At 44.2% G+C, this 13,045-nt stretch overlaps 1 protein-coding gene across 3 annotated transcripts in view; it reads right to left on the bottom strand.

Annotated features, from left to right (window-relative positions):
* Nucleotides 1–13,045, bottom strand: part of ACBD6 (acyl-CoA binding domain containing 6) — a 176,837-nt gene that overhangs the window by 141,892 nt on the left and 21,900 nt on the right. For all 3 annotated transcript variants that reach the window (XR_005556025.1, XM_039337139.1, XM_039337138.1), the window contains exon 3: nucleotides 10,911–11,007. Coding sequence is in view for 2 of the 3 variants with exons in the window: in XM_039337139.1 (XP_039193073.1) it covers nucleotides 10,911–11,007 (97 nt within the window). In the remaining variant the exon portion in view is untranslated. The remainder of the gene's footprint in view (nucleotides 1–10,910; nucleotides 11,008–13,045) is intronic.

The raw sequence follows: 13,045 nt of genomic DNA, 5'->3' as shown, positions 1-13,045 counted from the left end.
GATATCTGTCTGCGGATGGTATTGACTGACAGGCCCCTATTAAGACCCTCCAATAGGTAGTCTAGGATATTGGGGATAGATACTGCGGTCGGGTCTAGGTGAAGCGAAGCGCACCACCTGCAGAATCCCTTCCATGTAGCGTCGTAAATCCTATTGGTGGACGCCCTTCGTGATGCCTGTATGATCGATATCACCCCTGCAGAATAAGATTGTTTAGTTAAGCTTTGCCGCTCAAATGCCAAGCGGCTAGTTGTAGCCACTGGGGATCTGGGTGTGCAAGCTTGCCCTGACTGAGTTTTACCCTGTCCGGGGGAATCCTCCACGGAGGTGATATCGAAAGGTCCACGAGGTCGGCAAACCACGGGCGCCGTGGCCAGTGAGGGGCAATGCAGACCATTTCTGCGCCCTCCAGGATCATCTTGCGTATGGTTGCCGGTATTAGTGGCAGCGGTGGGAAGGCGTACAGGAGTTGCGCCGGCCACCGGCACCTGAGAGCATCCGTTCCCTCCGATCCCGGGGACGGGAATCTGGAGAAGAACCTGGGGAGTTGTGTATTCTTGTGGTTGGCAAATAGATCTAGGTGCGGTTGTCCGAACCTCCGGGAGATCTCCTCGAAGAGAGCCGGGTCCAGACGCCATTCCGACTGGTCCACCTTGGCTCTGCTCAGGGAGTCCGCCTGGGTGTTTGTTTCCCCTGAGATGTGTTCCGCTCTGATGGAACTCACATTGGCTTCTGCCCACCGAGCCAGAACCAATGCTTCTTTCATTAGTTCCACTGATCTCGTTCCTCCCTCCTTGTTTACATGTGCCTTGGCTGCTACATTGTCTGTAAGCACGAGGACGTGTCTCCTCGTTACTAGGTGTGAGAAATGACGGAGGGCCAGGTGTATGGCCCGGAGCTCTAGCCAGTTGATGCTGTGTGACAGGTCCTTTTGACCCCACTGGCCCTGTGCTATCTGGGTCCCCAGATGGGCTCCCCATCCGAACAGGCTCGCATCTGTCGTGAGCGTGACCCTGTTCGGTTCCCTGAATATGCTCCCCTTGAGTGTCATGGGGGATAGCCACCATTTTAGTGATTTCATCACCTGTGCTGGTACCAGCACACTCCTGTTGGAGGTGCTGAGGTTCCTCCTCTGGTAGGGTAGGAGGAACCACTGCAACTCCCTCGAGTGGAGCCTTGCCCATGGGATGATGCCCATGCAAGATATCATCTTCCCAGGAGCTTCGAGAGTTGTAGCAAGGGCACTCTCCTGATCTTTTGAATTTGGTGGATTAGCTTGGATATGCTGATCAGTCGCTCCTGGGAAAGGAATACCCTGCACTGTGACGTGTCTATCACCGCGCCCAGGTGTTGCAGTCTCCTTGAGGGAATGAGGTGGCTCTTGTTTAGATTGACCGAAAATCCGTGCCCCTGTAGGGTTCGGATTGTGGTCTTGAGATCTGTCCTTGCTTGTTCCCGAGATCTGGACTGAATCAAGATGTCGTCCAGATAAAACTGGACGCGAACCGGAATCAACCTGAGATGGGCCGCTAGTACAGCTAAGATCTTTGTGAATACCCTTGGTGCTGACGACAGTCCGAAGGGTAATGCCCTGTATTGGTAATGTCGCCCCGCGTAGGTAAATCTGAGGAATTTCCGGTAGCTGGAGTGGATGGGGATGTGTAGGTACGCCTCTGTGAGGTCTATTGAGGATAGTAGATCGTCTTCCCTGACGCTGGCTAGTATGGACTTTAAGGAGTGCATCTTGAACCTCCTGTACTTTATGAAATAGTTCAGGCCCTTCAGGTCCAAGATTGCTCTCCACCCTCCTGATGTCTTGGGGATGACGAAGAGGATAGAGTAAAATCCTCTTCCCTCCTCCTCCTTTGGTACCTTCTCTATGGCCTGAATTGACAGGAGGTGGACTATAGCCGAAGTTATCAGCCTCGTCTTGTGTGCTCTTCTGGAGATGGGACATCTGATGAACCGGTTTGGTGGGGGAGAGCAGAAGTCTAAGGTCAGGCCATGTCTGATCGTTTCCAGGACCCAGGAGTCGGTCGTGGTCTGCTCCCAGACCCTGATGAAATTTCCTAACCGACCCCCAATGGGAGTATCCTGTTTGGCGTCACTTGGTGCGTTTAAAGGATCTGCCTCCCGCTCCCCTATATGGGCGTCTGGACTGGAACTGGCCCCTGGCTCCCGGGCTCTGGCGATCCTGGGTTCGATCCTGTCTGGGGTAGAAGGATCGTGAGCCTCTGGGCCAGTCCCAGGATTGCCCTGATCGAAAGGGCTGCCTCCATTCCCAGGGGCTTCCTGGGCGGGAACCCTGTCTCCGGAAGTCCTGACTGCCTCTCCTGTCTAACTTCTTTGATGGGTGTACTAGGATTTTTTTCTTGTCTCTGCCTTCGCTGACATGTGGGTCCAGAATGGAACCAAATAGGTCTACTCCACTGTATTTGGACGTCGAAGGACACCATTTGGACCTCAGGTCTGTCTTCCAATTTTTGAGCCATAGTAGCCTACGTGAGGCCACTGTGGCCGCAATGGATCTAGCCGCATACTTTGTTGCGTACAGTGAAGCGTCTGAGACAAATTGCGAGGCCGCGAGGAGCTTGGCCAATGTTTGGTGTATTCTGACCTGGTCTGGAGGCACCGTGCCTTGCAGTTCCCTCAGCCACATGATGCTGGCCCTCGCGAAGAAAGATGAGGAAGTGGCTGCTCTGGCCGCCCAGGCTGCAGCCATATGGGAACGCCGGAGTGAGTGTTCAAATTTCTTCTCCTCAGGCCTCAAGACCTCCGCCATGTCTCCTGGAATCGCGGAGGTATAAAATAATGAGATTAATGGGTTATCGACAGTGGGAACCTCTAACATGTTAGAGAAGGAGGGAGATAGGTTGAAAAGCTTTCTTTCCGCGCTGTTTGGTGCCGGTGGGCTTGCAAGTGAGGACCATTGTTCCTCCAGCGTGGTCATGAAGACCTCCGCACATGGGATGTACTTATCTTGTGGAACCTTTTTGGCAAACAGAGGATTGGCCTCCTTGCTTGTTGAGGGCTTCTCATCCTGTACTGATGTTAGGTTGACTGTGGAAACAGCCTTTACCAGGAGGGATTTTAGGAGCGCTGGGTTAAAGAGTCCAGAGCTCGTTGCCTGCTCAGGTGCCGTCTCCTCGTCCTCCGAGAGGGGCATGTCTGACATGTCGAGGTCCACTGAGTCACCCTCTCCCAGTTGAGAGGAAGTTTCAGAGGTTCTGGTAGGGGGTGGCCTAGCCCGACCCTTACGGGGTGTGTGAAAGGCCACTTGTCCCTTAGAAGCCATGAACTGGGAGAATGCATCCTGCATGAATGCAGGGAATTGTGCCGACCAAATGCCCTCCTGCGCTTTGTCGTTAGAGTGAGGCGCTGGGGTGCGGTCGGGTGAAGAAGCTGGTGAGGAGGGGTTGGAGGAGTCTAACTGTTCAGTTTCCCCAGGAGGAGACCAAGTCTTAAGCACTTCCTCGGCAGTAGGGTCTGTACTGGGTGCCACCGCTGGGACAGGGGAAACCGAATTTGTCCCATTGGCATTGGTTCTCTGTGCCCTGCTAATTTGTCTTTCTAAAGCCAAATGTCTCCTCAAAGCCTCTCGCTCATCCGTTTTAGACTGTCCCTTCTGAGAAAGGTGTTTTGTTTTAGCTTTCTTCTTCCCCCCCACCTCAGATTCAGAAGATCTGCGTTTTTGTTGTTGCTGTGGGGGGGACAATTGAGGGACCTGTGTGACTGAATACGAGACATTGTCTGCCATTGTGCCAGACACCCCGAGTAGGTAGTGCCTGGAGTGGGGGACAGGATACGCAGATCAGATGCAGATGTTTGGGGCTGAGCCCTCCTCTGCCTATACAAACAATGGCCGGACAGACAGGAGTCTTTGGACAGAAGATCCTGCAAGGCAGTGACTAAAGGTCACTATAGGAACAGTCAGAGAAAAAATACTCCTCCTCACCTCCTCACTTAGTCCAGAGAAAGTGCAGTTTATACCTCTCTCTCCCCCTGTCTGTGGCTGTGGCAGCAGACCACGATCAGAAAAGGTTCTCTTCCTTTTCCCTCTTCCTTCCTCCGGTCTCAGTTTCTTGCGGTAATCCCGGATTTTAGCTTAAGGGCTGCCCCTTTGTCTGCAAGGGAATGGAGTCCGGATGGCCCCGCCCCCAAGGGAAAACGGCGGGAAGGTCCGTTCGCTCAAAATGGCGAATGGGGAAGAAACCACGCCTCCTAATGTTAGCCCGGGAATCCACGAGGTTCAAACAATGGCGGATCTTTGACTCTGAGGCTCTCGCGCCGCTCCGCTGGTCTATGCCGAGCGGCGCCTCGGTTTAGCCGCTTTCCGCGCGGCTCAGCTGTTTCGCGCTGAGCGGCGCCTCGTTCTATCGGCCCCAATCACGCTTTCCGCGCGGCTCAGCTGTTTGGCGCTGAGCGGCGCCTCGTTCTATCGCCCGAACCGCTCAGCTGTTTGGCGGCCCCGGAGAGCGGCGAGCAATCCGGTAGTGAAACCCCCGCGCCCAACAGCTGCTCGGTGGGCCGGTTATCGGCGGGCGAGCGATCCGGTCCGGCTCCAAGCCTCCCGTTAGTCCCTGACGCCCCACTCACGAATCCGCCGATCCCGGCTGCCTCTCTCGAGTCCTATCCGCTGCCAGACAAATTTTCGTTCAACTGGAGGAAGAGGGGATTCCCTTTTTTTTTTTTTTTTTTTTTTTAAGTTAAGTTAGTTTTGTTCTGAGAGCTGCTTCTCGCACTTCTACCAGGCTTCGAGACTGAGTCAAAACTGGGGTCACGCCCAAAGGAAGGGGTGTGGCCGAAGTTTTTACCCAGTCTGCCAGGCAGGAAGGCCGTCATAGAACCCATCCATTTGGACTCTACAGTCATCCTGCTGGAGAAAGAACAAAACAACAGAATAGGGAGGACCAGAGATCTCTTCAAGAAAATTGGAGATATGAAGGGAATGTTTCATGCAAAGATGGGCATGATAAAGGACCAAAATGGCAGAGACCTAACAGAGGCAGAAGAGATTAAGAAGAGATGGCAAAACTACACAGAAGAACTATACAAAAATGAGCTTAACATCCCAGATAACCACAATGAGATGGTCACTGACCTCGAACCAGACATCCTAGAATGTGAAGTGAAATGGGCCTTAGAAAATCTGAGCAACAACAAAGCTAGTGGATGTGACAGTATTCCAGCTGAGCTATTCAAAATCTTAAAAGACGATGCAGTAATAGTGCTACACTCAATTTGCCAGCAAATTTGGAAAACTCAACAGTGGCCACAGGATTGGAAAAGGTCACTTTACATTCCAATTCCAAAGAAAGGCAATGCCAAAGAATGTTCAAACTATCGCACCATTGCACTCATTTCACATGCTAGTAAAGTTATGCTTAAAATCCTACAAGCTAGACTCCATCAGTATGTGGATCGAGAACTACCAGAAGTACAGGCAGGATTTCGAAGAGGCAGAGGAACTAGAGATCAAATTGCCAACATACGCTGGATCATGGAGAAAGCTAGGGAGTTCCAGAAAAACATCTACTTCTGCTTCATTGACTATGCAACAGCCTTTGATTGTGTGGATCACAACAAATTGTGGCAAGTCCTTAAAGAGATGGGAGTACCAGACCATCTCATTTGTCTCTTGAGAAACCTATATGCGGGTCAAGAAGCAACAGTGAGAACCGAACACGGAACCACTGATTGGTTCAAAATTGGAAAAGGAGTCCGGCAAGGCTGGATACTGTCGCCCTGCCTATTTAACTTATATGCAGAGCACATCATGAGAAATGCAGGGCTAGATGAATCAAAAGTTGGAATTAAGATTGCTGGGAGAAATATCAACAACCTAAGATATGCAGATGATACCACTCTAATGGCAGAAAGTGAAGAGGAACTAAAGAGCCTCTTGATGCGGGTGAAGAAGGAGAGTGCAAAAGTAGGCTTGAAACTCAACATTAAGAAAACCAAAATCATGGCATCCGGCCCTCTCAATTCCTGCAAATAGATGGGGAAGAAATGGAGGTAGTGACAGATTTTATTTTTCTGGGCTCCAAGATCACCTCAGATGGGGACTGCATCCAAGAAATTAAAAGACGCTTGCTCCTGGGGAGGAAACCTATGGCAAATCTAGACAGCATACTAAAAAGCAGAGACATCACCCTGCCAACAAAAGTATGTATAGTACAGGCCATGGTTTTCCCAGTTGCAATGTATGGCTGTGAAAGTTGGACCATAAGAAAGGCTGAGCGCAAAAGAATTGAGGCCTTTGAACTATGGTGCTGGAGAAGACTCCTGCGAGTCCTTTGGACTGCAAGGCGTTCAAACCGGTCAGTCCTTGAAGAGATCAACCCCGACTGCTCTTTAGAAGGCCAGATCCTGAAGTTGAAACTCAAATACTTTGGCCACCTAATGAGAAGAAGGACTCACTGGAGAAGGGCCTAATGCTGGGAAAGATTGAGGGCAATAGAAGAAGGGGACGACAGAGAATGAGATGGCTGGATGGAGTCACTGAAGCAGTAGGTGTGAACTTAAATGGACTCCAGAAGATGGTGGAGGACAGGAAGACCTGGAGGAGCGTTGTCCATGGGGTCGCGATGGGTCGGACACGACTTCGCAATTAACAACAACAACAACAAACCACTATTCACGACAGATATGAAGACAAAGATATAAGGAATCTATGTCTGTCTCTGTTGGCATTAAAATATTTCCTGTCCTTTTTTAGTGTTCTCACAGAAGCAAATCTTTCTAAAACTAAAATCACTATAGAATACATTCTGTTCAATTTTAATAACTTATTTTTCAAATATGAATCCATATATTTGATAGTGATTGCTTTTATTTTAGTAATTAAAAAGAATTAATCTGTGCAGCATAATACCAAAGAAACAATAGTATAACATTTTAAGTGGTTTTATGATGTTAATATGGCATATTTTAAATAAAATACTTGTCTTCATATAATATATATAGTTGAGCATAAATATAAACACATTTAGAGTTTTGACTAATGAGCATTTAAGACCACAAAAGGATCACAAAATTAAAACATGCACGAACATATACTGCATTACAATTTTAAGAGTATATTAGAGCAAAATCTCAAATTGTTATTTGGAGAGAGAGAAAATTACACTATATGAACATATAACTATACAAAGTTTATTTTAATGTATATCTTTCATACCACAATGAAATTGTGCTTCCTGAAAACTTCAATAATTTATGAATCTGTTTATGAAAGACATATAATTAATATAATATATTCTCCTGCTTGAGCAGGGGGCTGGACTAGAAGACCTTCAAGGTCCCTTCAAGCTCTATTCTATTCTATTCTAATTTATGTTAGCAAAATGAAAAAGGAAAGCAAGGATGTAATGCTACAAATAAATTAGGTCAAGACTTAATTTTCCTTCGAACTTTCAAACTAATCATGTTTTCCTGACTGCTAACTAGGCAAATTAATAATGCATCATCTACTGTAGTTTGCATACTCAAGGTAAAGAGAGACCTGAAGTCTGATTTCGCTTACAGCAGTGGTTCTCAACCTTTTTAATGCCGCGACCATTCAATAGACTATTCAAGAGAGTCTATTCTATTGGCTTTCAAAAGAAAAGAACGTAAAGGGGTCCTGAGACAAAAATATTTGAGAACCCCTGTGTTCTGCGACCATGTTTATAAGTTACACTGCTATAAAATGCAACAATTTTATCAATGTTTTCATGAAGAAAATCATCCAGATGATAAAATATATTTTTCTGTATCACATCTGAAGTGCAAGCAAATTATGAAATGATTTATCTGCCAAATCTAAACATTTCACTGCTAAAAGACATTAGTTCTTAACACTTTCCAACAGTGGTTAGTTAGTACTGCCCCCTGGAGGGCATTTTATAAAGGAAATATTTTCCGAGAACAAATATATGCATCTAGACCAGATTTTTTCCATTGCTGGCAATGGGGTGGGCACAGTTTCGCCATGACGCATCCGGCCCTTGGGCTGGCAGTTTGACACCCCTGATTTAGACCTATTTCATATTGGTAAGCTTTGGTGAGCACTTTGTTCTTTTTTGAGCATGCTTTTTTAGGAGCACACAAGCCACGTTCAGTATTTTCCTCACCTTATATCAGTGGTTCTCAACCGGTGGGTCAGGACCCCATTTGGGGTCGAACGACCATTTCACGGGGGTCGCCAAACAATGCAGTCCATCATTTTTTTCCCCTTTTCCTTAGCTGTGCTACTCCCTTTTATTCTATTGGCTTTTGAAAGCCAATAGAATAGACTCTCTTGAATAGAGTCTAATTCTATTGGCTTTCAAAAGCCAATAGGAATTGTCCAAGCTGTCTCTACCCTGCTGAGCCCGCCAAAAGTCCCATTCTGCAAACGGTGCTGCACCAGTTGAGTAGTCCTCAATTTACGACCGGTTGAGTAGTCCTTGACTTACGACCAGTTGGGGTTCACGGCATTAAAAAGGTTGAGAACCACTGTCTTATATGCAAGCAGAACGTCACATATTTGTTCCCTAAGCATTTAAACTTATTTATATTAAATTTCTAGGAGTTGTCTCTAAAAGTTCTAAAGTAAGGCACTACAATAAAAAACATGAAGGAGTGATGAAACAATGTGTATTTGCTTTAAATCCAAATCTGAGGTTACATAAGGATACAATTTTCATACCTTTTTTATGAGCTTCTAGATCAGTGGTTCTCAACCTTTCTAATGCCGCGACCCCATAATACAGTTCCCCATGTTGTGGTGACCCCAACCACTTATACATCACCGGGTGCCAGGGGCGTGGCCAAAGAAAAGGGGGAAAAAATGGCGGACAGCCTTGTTTGGCGACCCCCGTGAAATGGTCGTTCGACCCCAAATGGGGTCCCGACCCACAGGTTGAGAACCACTGTTCTAGATGTCTAGGTGTTTTAGAAATCAGACTCTGAACTAGGAAGATTTTTGGTCTGATTAAAAGAGCAATTATATCCTCAATAGAAGGATGAATAAAAGAAAGGAAGTAATATCCATTTATATAATTTAGTTGGCCACATAACCTTTCAGCAGCCTGATTTAGTACTTTGCTATGAAAAAGCCACCATATCACCGTATAAATTAACTTTAGTTCACTATTAGAATCAGAGCTCCCTCTTGTGGCAACTACATGGACTAGCTTCAATAAAGTGTGTGGAAAAATTTTCTAAGAAATCATTTAAAAGCCTGTGGTCACCAAGTTCCATTAGCTACCTTCACAGCTGTCAACACTGAACTATAAATCGTAAGACACATACCATTTTCAAACTATTTCATCTGTAACTGAAGAAAATGTCACCAAGGAATATTAGGCTAGCTAATAGCAGTTTAATTTGCAACAACTAATAATTTAATAGGATGATTAAATATATTGCAGACTTTAGTTTTCCAAATTTCTTGGAACAAGTTAATATGTAAACATATTGCCCAAATTACAACACAATGGTACAAATTATATTAAACTGTTCCCCAATATTCAAATATGTCCTCAGCCACCACTTTCCTATAATATTATTATTTACTTTTCCAAAGGCAGGAAGAGGAGAGATTCTTTGGGCAGATGGAAAGGAACTTGAAATAATATTCTGGGCTTTTTTCCTGCTGGTGAAAGAAGTTATGCATAATTATGCTTTCTCTACCCCTTTCAGAAGAGTCTTCCTATATTATATCTGTAACAAAGATACCTTCTCCAAACTGAAGGTCTTTGATCTCTTAATTAAGAAATGAAGAGACGAATCAAAAAGAAACCACATTGGTTTGCACATTTTAAGTCAAATGCTTTGAAGGGTTCTGCACATTCCATTTGAATAGGGAGAGATATAAAATTATCAATTTTATTTACAGTATAATATTGCTATAATTGTGAGAAAATCTTAAGATGGACAAAATATATGGTCTTAAGACAGTAGGTTAGCATCTCCCTCTGCAATCAAACAAGGCGGAACATCAGAGTATCCTCAATTCTAACAGGATGGAAGGAAAAGGCTGGGGTTGAGCACTGTACCTGAAGGAACCCCACTGTCTCCAACCAATATTAATATACATAATATAAAGTAGAACAAATGCAGAGAACTTAGGGTATTTTTTCTTAAACATGTCTAATATGATGATCATTAATAAACTGACAGAAAAATACAAACTGTTGCTTGCAAATTCTCTTGAACATATATGGCTGATGAAACTTTTAAAATTCAATCCCTAAATAAAAATATTCCTCCAAGGAATTATTCATCAGAACTAGTTAACATTGCACTTCTTAAACTGCCTAATTTTCAAGGCTATAAATCTTCAGCTAGCCTTAAGCAAGCGATAATGAGACCAAGAATTCTCAAGCTGCAATCTGTCAAACAAAAATGTGTATATTGCAATCTTCTAGGTGCAATAAAACCCTTTCGGTTTTTAAGGTAACAAAAATAAAGCTTTCAGTGAATTCTTGATAAATCACAGTATATTCTGGCAATAGAATAGAATAGAACAGAATAATCTTTATTGTCACTGTGTATCTCACAACGAAATTAAGTGCTGTCCACAGTGCACACTACACACAAGTAAAAACCACAAGTAAAAACATACATTATATACACACATCCGGACTAGCTGGTTTGATGTGTATTAACAAAGCATAATATTCCAAAGAAACAATAGCAACTCAAAATTATATATTTTAAAGAAGTAATCCATTTCTTTAAAATATCACAATGTGCACTGACTTACAAAACTAAGAAGCTCCCATAGGTTTATTCATATACATCAAGTGAAGGGTGCTTTTTGATGTCATTGGACTTCTATCCAACATGCCTAACAGCAAGGAATAATAGGAGATGTAGTCCAACATCCTCTGGAGGCTACAGATTGCTCAACACTGATATCTGTAACTTGTTTGACATACCTGTGGATTCCATGTAGGGTCCAATTTTTTCACAGCATCAATGTACTCTCGCATTGCCTGCTCAAGACTTGTGTCACCCAATGCTTTCCAAGCTTCCCTAAGACATACATGGAAGAACCATTATTTAGTAGAAGTTAACATATACAGTATATATTTCTATATCCAATTTATTACTCTAGCTCAGTTTTATACACTACACTACTCATATATGCATATAAAATCTAGGCAGATCTAAATAGTAACATGTCATCAATCTAAGCCGGTCTTGTGATAAACACTATTAGTCAGATGCACAGACCCTCAAAATTATTTTGAATGTTTCCTAAAACTAGCTTCCTCTCCCCAATGAACTCTCAAATTACACTCTAACATAGTTTAATGAAAGAACTACTGATATAAAAATATAGTACAAAGTTACCGTTTTCCAATGAAAAGCAAATATTTTTAGTTTTTCTTTCAATTCAGAAGAAAATAGCTTGGTTGAATCGCAGAGATGAACTGCTAATATAATTGGAGCCTTTAAAAAAAAAGGTTGCTTTTACAGTAGACACGACATGTAATTCTGGATCGCAATCAGAAATTTCAATATGAAAACACCTCTACTTTAGTATTGATCATACTTTAGGTCAGTGGTTCTTAACCTTTTTGAACAAATCGCCCCCTTGAGCCAATGAGGAAGTTGTCATTGCCCCCCTCCCCCAACATAACCTCTCAATCACAACATGGGAAATAATTCTTCAATTTATGCAAACACTTTTTTTGTTTTCTTTAAAATTGTTCATCAGGACATATCGATGCAAATAATTTATTTCCAGTCTTTTCCCCATATCTCCCATATTCTGGCTAATGGCACGCCACTGTATGGGTAAAGGCTGCTGCACAACATGCATGAAGATAAGCAATGCGTATTTACATATGTACGGCATTCTGTACTGAAGCTAGCTGGAGGAACATCTGAAAACATAATTCAATCCACTAATAGCGAGCGATCTGATGTTTTTGTACAACAGATATACAGCCATTCACTGTACGAAAAAGTCTCAAAAGTGCCCCCAAAACTTCTCGCTCCATCGCTCCCATATCGCCCCCTTTTTGTTCCTTCGCCCCCATGTCGCCCCTTTTCATTCCATCGCCCCCCTGAAAAATGAAATCGCCCCCTGGGGGGGCAATATCGCCCAGGTTAAGAACCACTGCTTTAGGTAAACACAGAGCTCACTGATCAAATATATTAAAGATTGCATTTAATAAATATTAATAAGCAAAAGAGAGACATGCTAATTAAAACTACTGTTTCTATGAAATGAACTATATTCTGAATTACTGTAATTTTTCTAATAACTTATATTTACAGTAGGGTGAAGGGAGTTCTGTGGGTAGAAGTTACTGGTAGTCCTCAACTTATCATAATTGGGATTGGAATCTCCCCCATTGAGATACCCACATAATTGCTTTGCTCATTAACCACAATCCCAATTTTCCCATGGGGCCTTGAGCAATTGTGTGGGGAGGTCTCAGGGGTGGAAATGGTGCACACAGACATACTGTTGTAGGGCAGAAGGTCTGAATTCTCTCTCCACCCCACCATGCCTGGGAGGCCTGGGCCTTCTCACCACCCCTTCAGATTCCCTCCTTACTTTACTGGTCATTCTGAAAGCTAGAAAAGCTCTTTTCTGGCCAGGAAGCTAGTGAAGATGATTGTTCTGAAGCTGCAGAAAAAAGCTAGGTGGACCAGGCATAGTGGGGGAAGGAGAAGGCCTGGGCCTCCTGTGCTAGGTGGGCAGAGAAAAATAGCCAGGGAACTGGCTAAGATCTCCAGGACTGTAACAGCTCTGCATGTATTGGTTGGCTAAGAGAATGGCTGAGATGGGGAGAGAGACAGGGAGGGTAGGGAGGAGTTGCAGCATATTCGCAGTTGGTAAGGGCATGTGTGCTGCCAAGCACCCAAATTTTGATCAAATGAGTGCAAGGGCACTGCAACAGCTGTTAACTTCAGGCTGAGGTTGAGTAGTTGCTGAATGAACAGCTATCAGTTGAGGACTACGGTACCTGTATCTATCGAGTTATAATGAAAGGCAGACTTTGTATATATATATATATTTATAAATTAATAGATAGGATGTAAGATTATAACTCTT

This window comes from Crotalus tigris, unplaced genomic scaffold (genome assembly GCF_016545835.1).
Source record: "Crotalus tigris isolate CLP2741 ecotype Arizona unplaced genomic scaffold, ASM1654583v1 scf7180000017668.6805642782:7212621, whole genome shotgun sequence".
Classification (NCBI taxonomy): domain Eukaryota; kingdom Metazoa; phylum Chordata; class Lepidosauria; order Squamata; family Viperidae; genus Crotalus; species Crotalus tigris.
The sequence above is the reverse complement of the archived record's forward strand: the minus strand, read 5'-3'. Positions and strand labels throughout refer to the sequence as shown.